This window comes from Callorhinus ursinus, unplaced genomic scaffold, assembly GCF_003265705.2.
Source record: "Callorhinus ursinus isolate GAN/ISIS: 27379988/994484 unplaced genomic scaffold, GSC_fseal_2.0 scaffold11, whole genome shotgun sequence".
Classification (NCBI taxonomy): Eukaryota; Metazoa; Chordata; class Mammalia; order Carnivora; family Otariidae; genus Callorhinus; species Callorhinus ursinus.
In genome coordinates this window covers 43174411-43194119 of record NW_027397073.1, presented here as the reverse complement: position 1 = coordinate 43194119, position 19709 = coordinate 43174411, and the positions used below count along the sequence as shown (strand labels likewise).

Here is a 19709-nt window from a genome sequence, read left to right as displayed (position 1 = left end):
CATTTTTTTTTCAAAAATACAAAAATTTATCTTTTCTGTTAGAAATGTGCTGTCAGCTGAGTATTTGTGGCCTCCCAAAATTCGTATGTTGAAACCTATTCCTCAATACATGGCCTTTGGATGTGGGGCTTTTAGGAGGTGATTAGGTCATGAGGGTGGAGCCCTCATGAGGGGATCCCTGTCCTCATATTAAAAAAAAAAAAAGTGAGGGGGGGGGAAAGGTGAGTTCCTTCACCCCTCCAGCATTTGAGAACAGAGTGGATAAGACAGCTATCTATGAACCAGGAAGTTGGCCCTCACTCACAAGCCGATCAGCCACCCTTGGACTTCCCTAGCCTCCAGAAGAGTGAGAAATAAATTTCTGTTGTTTATGAGTTATTCAGTCTATGGTATTCTCTTACTGCATCCCAAAAGGACTAAAGAAAAAAAAAAAAACTCAGTGAATTTTCTGTCAATTTTTAAAAATCTAACACTGAACAGCTTTTGCATCCCTACTTTGTAAGAAAAGAGGCCACAGGAGTACAAATGATCATAGCAAGGCCTCTATGCAAGCACACTGCGGGTTTTTGATGACAACACCTCACTTCCCACCTAGGCAAGTGACAGGAACACTTTGATACAATCTTCCCATAGCAACATCTCTCACTGCCATGGTGATTTTCTATTAAGATCTGACCTAGAAAAAGCCCTTAATTTTTCTTTCTGCTCTATCTTACAATATATTCTTACAAGAAAATCAAAATATTTTGGAAGACATTTAGAAAAAATTGGTCCATTTAGCGAGAGAAAAAAATTAAGGAGAAAGAAGAAATTGTTCCCAAAGCAGTCTTGTGTAGCCTAAAACAGTGTGATCCTACGGCCTACTTACAATTTCCTTTTACCCAAATACTTTCCACCAATTCACAAACTATCATCCCATTTCCACCTTTCTAAGTTACTAAGTACTTCATTTTTCTTCTAATTTCCATATTATTTCCTGCAATAGAAGATACTCTCCTTGACCTCATTTCCTGTTTCTCAGTAAATCGCCAAACTGTTGTTCATACACATTCATTCATTTAATCTACCAACTAGTGTTCTGGGAAAGATTTGCCAGGCATTGTGCTAGGCACTGAGGGTACTGGATAAATAAACGACACAGTCCCCACCTCATAGCGATGACCACTATTTCAGGCTCATGGCAGAAAAGCACAGACCCCTTTTCAAAGCAACTTTCATTTCCTTACCTTGATATTTCCCCTTTCTGGCCGTCACCACATAGACCAGCTTCTCATTCCCCCAAAGTTATGAAGTCTGTGCTCCCATCCTGACACCTTCAGCAAAACCCACTATCAGCTAGAATGTAACTCACTGCCCATAACAGAAAACTCATCTCATGCTGCCTTACACAGTCGATGGAGCTTATCAGCTAACATGACCAGAAGCCCAGGAATAGGAAAAGCTCTGGATCATATTAATTCAGCTGTTTAGTAACTGCATCTTTCCTTCTCTCCACTTTGCCAGGAACGAGATGACGAATAGGAGCTCTGGACATTATCTGCTTCCCTGTCTCCGTCTAGGGAGGGTGAGAACCATGGAGGGAAAGGGAAGGAGTTGGGGGGTGGGGGAAAAGAGAGGCCAAAGGATCTAGACACAAGTTGAGAGGGAACAATGTATCTTTCCTTAAGCTTGAGCTCACTGTTCAAGCATCCACCGTGGTCAGAAGAAGAGGACTATGGTGCCTCTTCCCTAGAACCAGAGGCAGATTAAGCTTCTCCTAAAGCTTTGAACTGTGTGGGGTTGCCAGGAGTAGATACCCAAAGAGTAACTGAGGAAGGACTCTTGGGGGGAAGACCACCATGATGTCTATTACATAACTTACTTCACACAAAACATTATTCACCCACTGTTTACAGCCTTTAGAGTCAGCTCCATCCATAATGTCCTCTGCAGAATTCCCAATAGCCTAATTCTCCTTCCCAGCTCTAGAAGACTCCCACATCATCAGCCAACTCAATCCCTCCCTCTGGCACTCGACGGCCTTCAAGACTTCGTCCCGTCAGTCTACAATTTTCGGAAGTAATCGCCAATAAAAATCTTCCTCCCACGTCAATCTGATCTCAAAAACATACTCCTTATCCATCTCTCCTCCTCTATCTAAACTTCCACTCTCCAAAGTGTAGCTCAGTTGCCTCTTCATGAAGTCATCCCTGATGACCAGGCAGATCGGGTCCCTCACTGATCTGAATTTTCAGGCACACCCTATGGAGACAGCATGGTGTATCAGGAAGAGCACAGGAATAGAAATCACACAGACCTGGGGTCAATTCTTCATACCACCACTTGCTAATGGTATGCCTTGGGTAAATCATGTTAAAACTGCTTACTTCTGAATTTCCTTACCTGCAACACAGGATTACCGCTTTTGCCAGGCCATTTTATTAAGGACCTGGTGCATACAGTCACTTGACAAATTAAAAAACTCTATTATCTCTACTGAATCATGAGATCTCTTGCTTGTATGCAGTCTTCTGGTTCTGGTTCTCTCTCATGTTCTCATATACCAGGTCTTCACTTCACAAGTAATCTGGGGCAAACAAGAGAGTCATCTCTCTATCTACGTCCAGTTAACTGCTGGCCACTGGGTCTGGCAAGACCAAGATGCTGCTTCCCGAGGACTATACTTGTCTTCTATCATCTTCCATAGAAATGAATTGCTATTTCGTAAGTAGGAAATATTCATGGCATAAGAGTATTCGGGGTAGAATGTTGAGTCCAAAATGGTAGAAAAAAAGGTAGAACTCTGGGTGCACTTACTAATACCTCAAGGAAACTGAGCAAGTTTTTGTGATCATTCTCGGGAAAAAAAGAATGGTAAAATGAACTTGTACTGGCAACTGGAAATTTTAAAACACCAAACAAGCAACAGATTATTGGCAAGTGGGGGATGGGAAGTTGATGGTACATGAAATATACATGAAATGCCTCATCAGAAGCACTGGCCTCATGGGCTAGAGGGGAAGGACTGTATAATGCACAGAAATCAGAAGACAATATCCAGACCACATTCAGCCACTTATTAATCTTATGATTCTAAGTGAATCACTTCACCTTTGAGACCTCAGTTTCATTACGTGAAAATAGAAATGTCCCCCACCATGCACCTCCACTGCACCCCCTTGTCCTACTTGACTCAGAGTTTGCAGCAGCTAAATAAAATTTATTAAATTTCTGAAGAAGTAGAAAAGGCCATGCAAATGTAACACATTTATAAAAAAAAATCTGAATGCCAAAAGTAAGGTGATCCTCAAAAATTTCAATATAGCACTGACGAAATGTCCACGTTGAACCCACTAGACATCATATATGAATACCCAGCAAAACAAAGGGTACATCTGTTCTTAATTGCCTATTTATTTAAACGGCTGCCTGGAAAATGATAAATTACAATTATTATTTGAGATGCGTTAAACAATTAGGACATTTAAATGGAAGACTACCAAACCTCTGACAACGGGGCACTAATATGGACTGAGAATTCAGGCTATCTGCTAATTTGCTAATCATTAGTGGAGTGACAATACTGTACTAGGGCTTTATCAGTTTGAGTAGTTAGTGTGAGATTACCTCATAAGGGACCATTTTCCTACAACATAAATGCAACAAGATGCTTTACTAAATGTCTTCAGCATCAACAGAATAGATGACAAGTCAACAAAAGATGCCACTGCAGATCTAAGTGATTGAATTGAAGGAATAATTACAGACGCATAATGTGAAAATCTGCAGGATTTAATTTCACAAAGGAATTAGGAGATATTCAGCATTGTTGAGATTTTTCTCCGATCATTTCATTAAGGTGGCTCATTCTTGTTGGCCTTGAAAACCACAGAGATTCTACACAGAAATATTTATAATTTAAATGATTCCCACAGATTGTGACTATTTTCCCCACCACCACAACTAATAAGTGTTAGCTGGGCACTGACATTTTCCAAGACAATGTACACTGACTTCCTTGCACATGCCAGAAAACAAGTATTTGTTGAATAAACGTACAGAACACAAAGACATGCCAGCCTCTGAAAATTTCCATATCAACACTTTCTTAAATTCATAATGACTGCTAATCCAGAGTAGTTAATTTAAGGTGAATTTCTGAAATAAAAGACAAAAGTAATAAGGAACTGACCCTTCTTTTAGGGTTTTAAAATGTAATCCAAGGAGTCCCTGGGTGGCTGAGTTGGTTGAGCATCTGCGTTTGGCTCAGGTCATGATCTCAGGGTCCTGGGATCAAGCCCCACGTCCAGCTCCCTGCTCAGTAGGGAGTCTGCTTCTCCCTCTCCCTGCCCCCATTCGTGCAGGCTCTCTCTCTCTCTCTCTCCCTCATGCTCCCTCTCAAACAAATAAAATCCTTAAAAAAAATAAAATGGAATTCAACAATCTGCTAAATAAAGTCAAATGCCAACAAAAGGAGATCATCAGGAAGGCCAGTTGATGTCAGAGGAAAATCAAATGCAATATATCAGTGCTTCCCCTCCGGACAGAAACACCTTTAGTTAAACCATAATATCAGCAACTAAATGAAGCAGCCAGAAAGGAGGAGATTTCAGCACTAGGAATTAACTGGAGGTAGAGCTTCTGAGCCATTTTCTTTGTCATAATTTTTTTTTAACCAGGTAAGCGCAGAATCTTAGTCTATTTATTCACACTTACACTAGAATTTACTAGTCTCCTTACTTGAGCATCTGATGAAATAAATATCAAGATTTAAAAACAAACAAAATGTAGTAATAATAGTGTATACAGATATGTTCTGATCAATCATTAACATGAACAAAGGTTTCACCAATGTCTATTTTAAATGCAGGTAGTATTTGTCCAAAGACAGAAAGTAGGCTTCTATATTAAAACAACAACAACAACAATAAAACAAGAAAAAGGAGGTAATGTACAACCTCCAACGTATAATATCTCTAAAAATCCACCTGATCTGTGTTTCTGTCATGGAAATACACACTAAGTCCAACTATGTCCGTTTGGTGGAATACCACCTTTATTAGACTCACCAGGAGTTCACTTGTAATAATGTGTGTTCTTAGGACTAAGACCTTAAAATCTGGGGTAGGCCTCGGAACCTGAATTTTAACAAACTCCCCCCAACGGTAACTCTCAAGCACCCCAAAATCTAAAAGCCAATGATACTGGCTTTAAAAAAAGTTAAAAGATCTTTGTTAGAGTTACTGCCTGCACTTTTTAACATAGACACTAGTAACAAAAGTTAAACTGGAAATAATAAAAGCATATAAATAGTAAAGAACCATGTAACAGTCAATGTAATAGGCAGTCGGATTAAAATCTGATGAGTTCTTTTGATAAAGGGATTACTCCCTCATACTACTGGAAATCTCAAAATGAGGTGAAATGACGCACTGTCACAAAGAACCACCTGCTCCTACAGGGGGACACATGACCTGGTGTAAGGACACACGTCTTCAAAAGTGGCTGGCATTCTCAGTTTCATTCTTGATACAACTCAGATTATGAGTATTAGCATCAAAGATGAGTCCACTTGGAAAAAAAGCCTAAAAGACATTTCCCTAACCCAAACAACAGCAAAGTAAAGTGTCCATAAAAGGAACCTCATCCACACTGAAGGAGAAATAACAGATGAAGGGGACAGTGACTTTCCCTTCCAAGTGAACAAATCCCAACGAGAGTCATCTATAAAAAATTCAACAAGGAACAACTGAAGAAATAAACCTGAAACTCCTACAGAGACATGATTCAAAACACAAAGTTACTGAAGGCCTCCCCCACCCAAAAAATAATAGTGCTCAATTTGCAAACGTAATGAATTTGCCATAATGGATTCACCTTTGTTCTATGTTCTAACAGTTTAGGGGACAACCATTTACTGACATAAAAGTCCTCAAGATGAAACAGAGACTTTGTGGCAACTTCGATGTGCTTAAAAAGATATATGCATTCTTGAAAACAGATTATTCTTTACTTTTTGCTAAAGTTAATGAAATTCATTTTTCAGCAGGAATGTGAAACAGTAGTAACTGGGGTGATCTAAATCCCTTGTTATTTATGCCTTCATACATCTACCATAGGTCTTTCCTCCATTGCCTGATGTTAAGAAATCTTATTTAAGAAAATCATAGGCCATGAACTGAAATATAGTCTTAACATGTCTCTTCAAGTTGCTGTAGGCTGAAACTCATCAACCCCTTTTCGGTCATTTAACAATTTAAAACGTGTGTGTGTGTACGGTTTACCCCATCGATTTGGCGGCTTATGTCATCTAAAACTTATAGATGTTATTGCACACCCTTTGTTCAAATGAGGATTTAAAGTAAGTACTGGGCATTGATTTCTGAAGCTACTATGTGTTTGGGTTACCAGTGGGGTCTCCAGATGATGTTGAAACGAGGGCCTTTTTGAAAAAAGAATCAACTTACAGGTCTAACATTTGAGTTCAAAAATCAATTTTACAAGTGCAAGATGGTAAGCAGTTCATCTGAAAAACACCCAGGAGTTTTAGTTAACCACAGTCTTAACAGGAGCCAACAGAATCATGCAGCAGGTAACAATGCCAAGTCCACCTTGGGCTGTGCTGGGAAGGGCCGCATCCACATCAAAGGCAAGAATGCCTCTGAGGCATGGGTAGGACACAGAAGGAATGAGTTCAGCAGTGGAGGGAACCTCAGTTTCCTCTACTGAAAGGAAAGAGTCGACCAGAATGCTCAAACACCACTGAGGAAACCACATGAAACCACGTGAAGTTCAGCCTGTGGCAGACCAGATTTAAGGAGCCGAGGTGACTGTGTTCAGGTATGTGAAGGATCTCTACATGGTAGGCTCCTACCACAGGGGTTTCATCTGTCTTGTTGACCACCGCTGCCTGCTCCTTGAAAAAGGCTTGACATAGGAAAAATGCTCAAAAATACTTGTTGAATGAAAAATGATGAAATGAATGACCTCAGAGCATAAGAGAATATACTTGCTGTTCTGTATGGTGCCAAAAAATGAGACAGGCACCAGTGGGTAAAAATTTTAGGAACATATGCTCCTGTTAAACTTTTTAAGAAACCACTTTTTAACAGTTAGAGCTCTCCAAAGATGGAGCAGACTTTGTAAAGGAGTGATCTCCTCCTCATTTGGGGGGAGGGAGCAGCAGTGGTATTCTTGCAGAAACTGGATAACCATCTGTCAAGGATGCTACAGCAATGAAAACACTGTTTACATCATCGAACACCACAAGGGTTTCATTTTTATCCTATCTGCCATTTCTGTAGAGCAAACCTTCTGCTGACATGAAATCATCAAGCTGAAATGAAGGATTTTAAACCATTTTAGGAGTGACTCAACAAAATGTGTTAGAGTGGTTCCCAAATGCAGGTACATAAAAACATCTGTGGAGCTTGTCATAAATACAGGTTTCTAAGTCCCACTTGATCTCCTTTCTCTAGTCTACTCCATGACATTGTCTTAGCAATTAGCTCCTCTCTTCAGCACCATCATCTCCCCCCACCCCCCACTGGAGTCTGTGCCTCATCATCGTGCAAACCTATCATTTCCTTTCTTTAAAAAATATCCTCGATTAACCCCGCTTCTCTCTTCAACCACCACCCAACTTCTCTTCTTCCTTTTAATGGAAAACTCAATCTGTATCCAGCTTCTCTCCTCCACCTGACTGTTGAACACACCCAAAATCAAAGACACCAGTTACTCCAAGTTGCAGAATCAATGGTGAATTTCCAGCCCTCATCCTAGTTGATCCTTCACAGTAGCATCTGGCACAGATGATCATGCCCTCCGTTTAACACATTTCCTCACATCCCTTCAGAGATGCCATGCCTTACTGATTTTTATCCTACCTCCCTGGTGACTCTCAGTCTCCAGTTCTCCTGACTTCCTAACACTGGAGTGCTCAAATTCTTGATACAAAACCACTTCTTTACTTTTGTTGGTTTTCCTCCTCCTCACACTGGGCTCCTTAGTGACTTCAGCCTGGGTCCTGGTTCTACTTACTGTCTATACATTTAGTACTTCCCATTCTGCAGCCCAGCCTACTCCACCGAACCCTAAACCTGTATTCAAATGTCCCTTTGACATCTCTGATATTCTTCTCCACAGATTCAAACCAAGTTCCTGATCTTCCCCATCACAGTGACTAACATCTCAGCATTCAGACAAAATTATCAAAGTTGTCCTTGACTCTATTTACACACCACCCATCCAAGCCATCAAATCTCATCAGCTCTATTGTCAAAACAGATTCAGAGAATAAACGAGGACTTCTATCTGACACTACATACAAAAGTTGACTCAGAATGGGTCCATGACCTACACATAAGAACTAAAACCATAAAAATCTTTGAAGAAAACAATGGAGAAATAAAGACCTTGGATTCTGCAATGGATTCTTAAGATATGACATCAAAAGCAAGAGCAACAAGAGAAAAAGAAATAGATAAACTGGACTTCATCAAAGTTAAAAACTTTTGTGCATAAATGGACATTGCCAAGAAGGTGAAAAGACAACCTTGAGAATGGGAGAAAATGTTTGCCAATCATGTATCTGTTAAGGGACTAATATCCAGAATATATAAGAAACTCTGACAACTGAAAGATAAAAAACAAACAATCCAATTTAAAAATGGGCAAAAGACTTGAACAGACATTCCTCCAGAGAAGAGACACAAGGACACATATAAAAAGCTATTCAATATCAGCAGTCATTAGGGAAATGCAAACCAAAACCACAAAGAGGTACCACTTCGCCCACACTAGGATGGCTACAGTCAAAATAAATGGAAAAGCACAAGTTTTGATGAGGATGTGGAGAAATTGGAATCCTTGTATATTGCCACTGGGCATGCAAAATGGTGCAGCTGTTGTGCAAAACATTTTGGCAGTTCCTCAAAAAGTTAAAAGCAGAATTACCATAAGACCCTTCAATTCTACTCCCAGGTATATATCCAAAAGAACTGAAAACAGGTACTCAAAAAGTCTAGGTATACGCACATTCATACTAGCTCTAATCACAATAGCCAAGAGGTGAAAACATCCCAAATGTTCATCAACCAATGAATGAGTAAATAGTTTACAAACAAATTGTAAACCATATACATATTTACATACATACAGTGGAGTAGTTTTGGCGATAATAAGGAATGAAGTACTGACACAGGCTACAATGTGGATGAACCTCCAAAACATGACACTACGTGAAAGAAGCCAGATACAAGAGGTTTATGAGACTGGGTGGGGGAAGACGATTTGGGAGAAAATGCTTAATGGATAAGGGGTTTTATTTTGAAGTGATGAAAATGATTTGAAACTATACAGAGGTGGTGGTTCTAAAACACTGAAATGTACTAAATTCCATTGAATGGTTCACTACAAAATGGTTAAGTTTATGTTATGTGAATTTCACGTTAATAAATTATTTTTAAAAATATTCAGAATCCAACCTCTTCTCCTACCTCTACTGCTTTGGTCCAAGCCACCATCTTCTCTTACCAACATTATCACTAGTGTCCTAAGTGTTCTCCTTATCCCCTCTTATCTCCTTTGGTTTTTCTCAACACAACCGCCAGAATGATGCTATTTTGTCAGTCAGATCATGTCTTTCGTCTGCTGAAGACCCTCTAATTAATAGCTTTTTACTTCCTCAAAGTAAAAGCCGAAGTCCTTACAGTGGTCTACAAGGCCCCACACAGTGTGGCCCATTACTGCTCTAACCCGACTACTCTGCCCCTTCTCTCCACACAGATCACACCAGACTCCTTGCTGTTCCTCCAACATTCCAAACACACTCCAGCCTCAGGGCCCTTGCACTTGATGTTTGCTCTATTTTGAATGCTCTTCCCCTAGATATCTCTGGCTCTTGGACCATCTCTTCCAACATCAGTTCTTACTCAAATATCTCCTCTGCAGTGATGCCTCCCCTAAGCATCTTATTTGAATGGCAAAATGACACATTCTCCCTGTTTCCCTTCCCTGCATTATTTTTTTCCATAGCATTTACACCGTCTAACATACAGTAAATTTTACGTATTTACTATGTCTATTTTCTATTCCCCACTAGATGTTTACTAGAGAATCCAAGGGACAATGAAAAAGGGCCTCTCTGGATCATAGAAGGACAGATTTTAAACCACTTGGGTGCCTGCTTGCTAATATGTTTGCCTATGTGAACTGTGACTTACTTTCTTTAACACAGACCTGGTTGCAAGTTTGTGAGAGAGCAGGCCTCACCTACTCCAAATCACTGAAGGCTATAAATAACTGTAAAAGGACTAAAAAAAAAAAAGAAAAAGAAAAAAAGTGACCGCTCTAACTGGCTTATCTTGGTTTGCAGCATTGCATTAAGACAGATGGACCTAAAATACATCAAAAGGGACATAAAAAATTCCAAGTATTAAATAAAGTCTAAATGAGATGATGAAAACAAGAATGAAATTTCTTAGTTCTTATGTTGATCTTATTACATACTTAATTGCTCTTAAAAAAAACTGCCACGTGGTATTAAAACAAGGTCTCCACCCCTGAGAATCCCACAGGGCTGCATTTCATATGTAACTCCTTAGAGCTCATAATAATATCCAAGAGAACAATCCCAGCACCTAGTGCCTTCTCCCACAGTCCCTGGAAATTATAAAGTTCAAGTGGCTAGCCAACTTTAAATATAAGATGTTTATAAACCTACCTTTCAAATATTTAAAAACACACATTCAATACCAAAAACAATATGTGTCAAAATTTTAAAAAAATTAAAACAAAGCCAAGGTTTTCACAACAATTCCAATCACAAGCCTCTAATGCACCAAGCTACCTAAAATAAAGATGGATTCCCAATTCAGTAACACATACACAAAAGTGTACTCATATTATTAAAAAACTAGTGCAGTTGTAAAGTCCTGCTAAACTAATAAAAAATATTTTCATACTGTCATCTAAAGATACCATACACTACTGCTTCCCCAGAGCTTGTTAATGCAGACAAGCCTCAATCAGTAAGTAAACTAATCTAAATCAAATTCCTTCCAGTTGAAAATAATCATCATGTCCTGCCCAGAGTTGGTGAGTATAAATGGATTACTGAAAATATTCTTGGTAATTGCAGGTTGCTATTTATGTTGACCAGAGTTGGAGGAGTTTACTTAGTGAAATGTCTAAGCATGCAGACCACCAATGTGCAACACACAGGAAAATCACTCTTGACATCCACACGAAAAACAGCCTGGATCCTCTCTGCAATGTCACGGTGTGGTTGTTATTTTATAGTGTCAGATGCACTGCTGGTGACAAAATGAAAATTTATGATTGTAGTTATTTTATTTTCAGGTAATATGCTACCACTAGATTTTCTAGTTCAGTGGAGTAGAAGTTAAATACTAAAGACTAAATATTATTTTGCAAAGCCCTTAATTTTGCTGCTTATAAGCAAGTAGGCACAAAATATGAATGGTGACAATAATTGAAATGTCTTTTTTAATTACAGGGAGCTTTGGTTGCCTCACAGTCACCAATTCCCAAATATATCTAGAAACACACAAGTCATGGTGTGAAGTGGGAATAAAAAAGACTAGCTCTAAGATGAACTTGTCACAAGACACCCGGCCAGTTAGGCTAGCTCTCATTAGCTCTCACTCTTCCCTGGGTTATCCCATAATGTTTTGTTTTGTTTTTTAATCATTGTCATCATTGGGATTAAATTAGGAATCAGAAAACCTGGGTTCTAACTCCAGATCTGCAGCTAACCATCTAAAGAACTGTATAATCACAGGAAAAGCCTATAATCTCTCTGAGCTCCAATTTGCTCATCTGTAAAATGAGGGGGGTTGTGATAAATGCTTTTAAATCAGAACAGAAAAATGCAAGGTAAAAATGAGTACCTCAACATATTACAATTGATCCTAACTTATAAAAGCAAACACAGAGAATACCACAGGATAAGAAAGGAATGTTTTTCACTGGAGGGGAAAGAGAAAAATGAAAAATATTACAAAATTAAAGGGTCATGAGGATGTAGAAAAGAACTAACATACGTTTAGCCTTGGAAGGAAGCGTTCTACAAAAATGTAAAAAAAAAAATACGGTCAATAGCCTACGTTCCCTTTGGCCTAGTAATTCCACTTTTGAGTATAAATCCCCCTAAAAAATATCCCTGAAGAAAAAAATCAAAGTTCTCTCAAAAAGCATGTCCATAGAAGCACTCATAGGAGAGAAAAATTGGGAACAACCTGGAAATGCAAAAAGAGAGGCCCAGTTAAGTAAAAATCTGGTTTTGCTAACAAAATGGAACAAAGGTCTACATGGCCATTTTTTAATACTGAACTATTCTTAAAAGAGTGGAAATATTCAACATGGTATCACATGAAATGTAAAGGCTAATCACAAAATACATTTGTCTTCTTTATTATTTTACAGAAGACGTACTGATGACAACTGGAAGAGAAACTGGAGGGACAGAACTAGCTCATTGGGTCTCTTCTTTCTACGAAATTCATCACAACAGCAAAAAAAAAAAAAAAAAAGCGCAGGTGGGAGGAAAGGATGCTCTCCACACTACAGACCAGCTTTGATATTTTTATGCTTCTTCCATTTAGTGCTTCACTAACATGACCAATACCAACTTAGATCTCCATCTAATGCTTAATGGTCTCCAAGCACTTTCACAAAGATTATGGTGCTTTATTGTTTGAAAAATAATCAACATGCATGACACCTCTACACCAAAATGTCAAAGTTTGGCACAAGGACTAGTGTGCCAGGGATGTAATCTACGAGACCATACTATACATATGGTTGGACTCCCCTCTCCCCAAACATCATCAATGAGAAATCAGAGGAAGCATCAAGAATCAGGAGCTATGATTTCAGTAGGCTTTTGCACTCTACTGTAAACTTTAATACAGTAGAACTTGCCATGAGGCAAATGCCTTAGAGAATTGTTGTATATATCTTATGTACAATTACTTCTTTCCTTAAACACCATAAATCACAAAACTTGACAAAAATGGGCCTAGCAATAGATCCCTTCCAGATGTAGTACATGCAAGGTAAATGAGCTTACTGCAAGGCACAGAATTCATGAACAGAGTCACGGCATGGCATTTGGGTTCAGTGTATAGATGAACCTTTGGGTTATTTATCCCACTAAGAACTCCAAAAAGATGTAAGAGGTAAAAATGTAGAATCCTTCTAAATAACAGTTCTCTAAAGGAAACACAACTGGTGACAACCCTCTTGTAAAAAATGGCTATTTCACAAAAGCCTATGTAAGTTTTCTTCCTCACCCAAAAACTTTTTTTCTACTAACCAATATTTTGAGCTTTATGTTTTAAGCTTTCAGATACTGGTGTCCCTTCACATATTCTATGAATGACAAAGAGAAAAGTAATGGTGTGGCATGAGAGAAATAGTTGGGAAAAAAAAAAAGCTTAAAGATAAAGAAGGTAACAACTGGGCGTACCATAGCATGTAAGTTCTATGGGAGATTATGATACACACTTCTTTCAATGATGGCAAGACCACAAAGTCAAAAGTAGCTTCAATCTTTCACTTTTATAACTCTAGCAAAATCCCAGCTTCTAGGTTATACTAAAAAGACCCTGGCAAGCAACTATGCCCAATTTCTACTCTTACTGGCATTATCTACTAATTAGAAAACAGGCTTTCATTTGCAAAACCATTCAACGTGCCAGTGTACTTCATCTTAAATCCGTGGTCTCTAAAGACAGACCGTGTGTTGATTTGTAACCAGAATATTTCAACAAGCTTTTAGGAAAAGAGACTGGGAGAAAGACTTATCCATTTAAAATTGAATCTCAGAAATAAATTGCAAATATGCAACAAATTCCACTGACATTTTTTCTCGGAGTTATTCTAGAGAAGCGTCATCAATACATTTTTTTTTCTAGTATTCAAATAATATTTACTGGTCACACAGGTCCTAGGATACCATATGATAATTCACAGATTTAAAAAAAAATGACAAACATGCAGAAGAACTCCAAGACTCAAAATCTACACTTGTTATTTGATTTGATATAACCTCTATCATGTCAACCATTACCCACTAGATGAGCAATTCAGTGTGGAGACAGACTAATTTAACATTTACTCATTAAAATACCATGTAATAAGGCAAGGACAGAAAGAAAAATCAACTTCAGAAAGAATACACAGGTGTAAGCAAATCACAATTAGAATAGAAATGAAAATAAAATGATTAATCTTGCACTAAAGAACCTTAGTAGCTAAGAGGCCATTTACATTTCAAAGTCCTCTGTCTATGGTCTTCTTAAATATTATACCACTAAGGTTTGTCAGTGCTGCAGAGACACTTCAATTAAGGCTGTGTGGTAGAACCCTGTGTAAATTAATTAGTTGAGGCTGCACGGATTTTCTAAAAGGAGCGCTCTAAAACAGGCTTAGAGTTATGCACGATTTGTGGGGAATAACAATTTAAATACAACTCACTAATCAATTCTTCTTGCTTTCACATTTCAATGACATTTTGTGTAATGATAAATAAGTCCATGAAAATACTACTAACCAAAATTTTATTTGCTTTCAATTAGAGATAAAGGAAGGGGCTCTCAATTTTGCTTAGGCTACTCAAAATTTTATTTCAGATTTTATCTAGACGTTTTGGCATGATTACCACAATGAACTTGATCCACATTTAAATAGGAGAGGTGTCTATATGCAAAACTCACATATGTTAACAGATAAATAAGGTATCTAATAATTTCTGTAAACAATGTTATAACAAAAATATGAATCTCATGCTCCTGCCTCAAGGTTTAATCTGCTAAGTCCTTTATGATAATTTAGCTAAATATTAAAGTTTGATGTGTTTTATCAAAGATAATATAGTAATTTCTTTGTTTCTTTAATTCAAAATACTAAGTGGATTTTTGCTGTAAATAATTTCTAAAACCATTAGAATCTGATTTTTGGCAAACATCCTTCAAAATAAGTAAAATGTGTTCAGAAAAACTGTAAAAATTAATTACATAATGGTTTCTACTATAAATTAAAAATGGAAGAAATCTGAAGTTTTCAAAAGATTATGAGCCTTCCAGTTATGGACATAAGAGATTCATAAACTCTTCTGTAATCCTAAAATAAAGTCCCTACAGTCTCATTATAGTGATTGTGAAAAATTCATACTTGTTATACAGTAGAGATGATTTTGAGACTTTTTAATAGCTAATTTGTTTCACGAGAATAGACACTGTGTGTACAAATATATCTTTTGAGATAGTACCATTGAGAAGAGGCTGTCCTTCATGCACATCCTGTGATAAGACTGCACTGTAAACATCTTCAGGAAATCCAGTCTTGCATAATGCGATTTCACCAGAAGCCTCTACAGACGCCTGCAACACAAGAAAAAATGTGTGCAATGATTGCTACCTCCTTCAACGGAGAAACATTCCACTTGGCATAAAGCCTCAATTTTTCAGCTATCTTGTACAAACAACCCCTTTGTTTCCGAACGGTTACAATTAGAATGTAGAGGGCAAAGGGTTAATCTTTTTGATAACTGGAGTAGAAGAAACAAATCCCAATTGTCTTGTCCAGTAAAATCCAAATAATACACATTCTAGGTTCTTCTAAAGACTGCACATTTCCATTAAAATGAGCATTGTGACCGAAGAATTATCAAGTGGATCTGGGGGGAGGGAGGCAACCCAACTAGTTTTTAGTCTCCACAAATCACCATCGCCAACTTAACTTTTCAAGAAAAACGTATACATTAAGTATATAGAGTTTTACATTCTCATCCCATTCCCTGGCTATGAAGTTTGTTTCGATATACCCGGTTCATTAAAAGACAAAACTACAATAGACTTCCTGCACAGTATAGAGTATTTTGTACCAAGTAAAACCAATCAATCAAAAGTCTGTATGTCTCTAACCTGGAGGGCAGGGACACGTTAAAAATACAAATGAAGATTAATACAATTATGTTTCCTTTTTATACTTAAAAATTAGGAAGTCTCTCTTGCCATCTTCATCTCTATTATCACACATGCAGCTACCTACCCAGTGTGGTTACAACTCAATCATACCACGTACTATGCACTTACCCCTCCAAGTCAGTTTCCCTGTGTCTTCTGGCCCTACTGACATCATCAGAGCACTCAACAGAACTCGTGCAGCGTTTACATTAAACATGATGGGGATCCATATACAGGAGGAGGAAGAGAGGACACGGGCTGCCAGAGGGATCGAAGTAGCTGCAGGATGAGCATTAGGTACAATCTACACTGATGAGAATCAGAAATTGGGAGGGAGGAGGAAGGGGAGTCCCAGAAAGAGAGAGACCTGAAAGCAGGTGTCAAAGCAAAACCGCACAGCTTCACAATTAAAGGCACACCTGGATTCTGCATGAGAAGTTGTGCAAATATTAAAGTTATAAAAATCCATGCTAATCTAATATTTAAGCCGTTCTTTTTGGATCTGGGAAAATAAAGAAAAAAGTCCATTTGAACTTTGTTAAATATTACACAGTCTTTAATCCGAAAAAAAAAAAGTATTAGGAGCAACACTGAGAGAAGAGTTCAGACCCTTCAAATTTGCAAACAGTTTTAAGTCTGTTATGTGCAAGAAAGGACTTGTATCAGGTCAAGGGTCTGGAGCAACCAACCCGCTCATACAAGTGTTTGTGGAAGCTGGTACAGGCACATCTGGAATGCAGTTGGGAAAATTCAAGTAAAGATGAATGTGGATATATCCTAGCCTACGTGCTAGGTATATTCCTGTGGAAACTCTCCTGTGCGTGCTCCAGTCATATGTGAGGGTATGTTCACATGCCCACCGCCGCACGGTTATAACAGCAAAACCTGAAGACTACCTAAACAGCCATCAAAATTTTCACATTGCCCAAAACAGTAACACTCTACAGCATTAGAATGGAAGAACTGGAGCTACATTTATCCACAGGGTTACATCTCCAAACAGACAGTCAGTTTCTTTAACTTCCATGTGAGACTGCAAGAGAAATTTAATTCTAAATCAACCTAGAGACTATTCTTCTTAGGCAAGTTCAGAAATCTATTTATGCAACACTCCAAACTCAGACCAGAGACAAAGCACTCTGTAGCATGAATCTTGAAGAAAAAGAAAAATTAAAAGCATGATTGAGGACTCCATTTCTATACATAAAGTTTAATATAAAAGATGTATAGTTACTGACACTTATAAAGCAAGAATATAAAAATGTACAAGATGGTGATAAACACGGAACCGAGGACAGGGGATACCCCAGGGCAGCTGGGTAAGATAGGAAAGGCCTCAGGAAGGGTCATACAGGCAGGCGGCTTTGATTTTATTTGTAATAATTCATTTCTTTCAGTAAAATGTGGATATATGCACAGGAATACGGGTGCAGATTATACTATTCCTTATTTATCCTGTATGCTCTATTATTTCATAATAAGAAAGAGAAAACATTAGGGGCTAAGTGAGAAGTAAGGAGTAGTGCTTCCAACACCCATCAAGTTTGCAACACTGGATGCTATTTTGATTCCTGCCAGATGGAAATATCCAGGCACTTGTACTTTACCAGGCCTGGCAAAGAGCAGGCACTCAATAAGGAAAAGATTTTGCTTTTAGCTAACCAAAACAACTGAAGGGAACTCCCGGGTCCACCAGATAAAATGGACCAATATGTTGTAACTCTGTGTCCCACTGACGGGTCCAAAGTCGGCCTACTCCCCTCTGCAGAAGGAGGCCGTGGCAGCGTTCCGATGGAGGACAGGTGGGAGCAGGGCTCTGGAGGGGCAGCAGGGCAGAGACAAACAATGGTCAACACGCAGTAAACAAGGGTCACAGTCACACATGGCCATTCAGGTTAGGCCAGCGTGCAGTTGGATAGGCACCCAGCGACCTGCAAGTCTAAAGACTAGAGGAACACCGTAACCTTTTCTTGAGTTCCATGGCTACTGTCTTGTTTTCCAGTGGATCTGCCCTAAGGTGGGAGAAGCAGCAACAACAGGCTCCTCATTCAAACCCACAGGAATGGAATTTCGGGGCAGAATAAAGTCCATGTATGTTCACTTCTGAGTTTCTGTCTCCATCTTATTTCAGAGAAGGGAGTTTCTGTCCTCAACATGTTACCCTTTCTTTGCTCAACCTCTCTGCTCAGCTTCCTCATCTAGGAAAAGGGGCCCACCTGCATAAGGTGGCTGTGAGAATTTCTGCAACCATGTTTGTACAGCATATCTCTAACAAATACTGGCAACCAATATTAAATACCCACGGGGGTCATATATTACTTTATGAGATTTTCATACTCATTTTTTTAAGATTTTATTTATTTGAGAGAGAGAGAGAGAGAGCAGAAGCAGGGGGAGGGTCAGATGGAGAGGGGGAAGCAGACTGCCCACTGAGCTGAGCCGGAGGCAGACGCTTAACCCACTGAGCCACCCAGGTACTCCTTCATACTCATTTTAAACAGCTAAAACTTTTCTAAATTCTTCTTCCCCAAGACAAAATGGATTCAAAACATAACATGCTGTTATTCTATAATGTGTTTTCTTAAAAATAGGCTCCAAAAATTATTAAATGTATGGATACATTTTTGGTTGTTGCAACTGGGGACAAGGGTGCTACTGGCCTTTAGTGGCTGAAGGCCAGGGTTGCTGCTAATCACCACACAACACACAGGACAGAGAATGATCCAGCCCAAAATGTCAATAGGGTCAACAGTGAGACACTCTGTTCTTTAGCAACCCATAAAAACTGGGTGTCCATCTGCCCTTTAACCCCTCCCCCCCAGCAGTGGGAAGTTCACTGTCTTTGCAAACCATCCTCCATACTCTTATTGGGACATCCTCGTTTTCAGAAAACCAGAACCGTGCCCCTGTGGCTCGCTCCAACATCAACAGATCACTCTGCCGGACCCAAGATGAGGCTCCAAAAGTTCAAAGAGAGAAACTTTCCCCTCAAAATGTACTCTGTGGTACAAGAAGGCAGCTGTGAATCACATGCATTTTCCTAATATTTGAACAAGATAGGGGTCAGCAAACATTTTTCTATAAGGGGCCAGAGAGTAAATATTTGAGGTTCGACAAGCCATAGTAACTGTTGAAATGACTGAACTCTACTGTTGCAATGCCAAAGCTGTAACAGACAACGGGAAAGGAATGAACTCGGCTCTATTCATTCAAATAAAACTTCATTTATAGACACTGAAATGTGAATTTCATTTAATTTTCGAGTGGCAAAAATATTCTTCTTTTGATTTTCTATAAGCATGTGAAAAACATTCTTGGCCATACAAAAATGGGCATTAGGGCTGTAGTCCGCGATCCCTGGAATGGTGTGTTAAAATTTATAAAACATTACTATCTCACCTGATTCCCACAAGAGCCCCTTGGGGGTGTGTGTGTGAAATTATCCTCATTTTACAAATGAGCAAACAGGTGCTCACTCAGAGGAGGGGTAAAATACTCAAGACCTCACATCCAGGAAGAGGAAGAGGCAAGATGCTAACCCTACACTCTTTCCAGGTAGAACAAATAATTACAACACAATTCTTTCCAGAAACTTGTACTGAGTATCCATTTGCCAATGGAAACAAAACCAGACATCCTCAATGCCTTTAAGAAGTTCAAGGCTTAATGTGAGTGCAAAATAAAGAACTAATTGCAACAGAAAGTGACGACCAGGAGGCAGAGACCAACAGAACCCAG

General features: G+C 38.8%; 1 protein-coding gene across 1 annotated transcript in view; it reads right to left on the bottom strand.

The window, feature by feature from the left end:
* The window catches only part of CDH2 (cadherin 2), a 209959-nt gene that overhangs the window by 166206 nt on the left and 24044 nt on the right, over nt 1-19709 (bottom strand). Inside the window, exon 2 of the mRNA XM_025886760.2 lies at nt 15275-15386. Coding sequence (XP_025742545.1) covers nt 15275-15386 — 112 coding nt within the window. The remainder of the gene's footprint in view (nt 1-15274; nt 15387-19709) is intronic.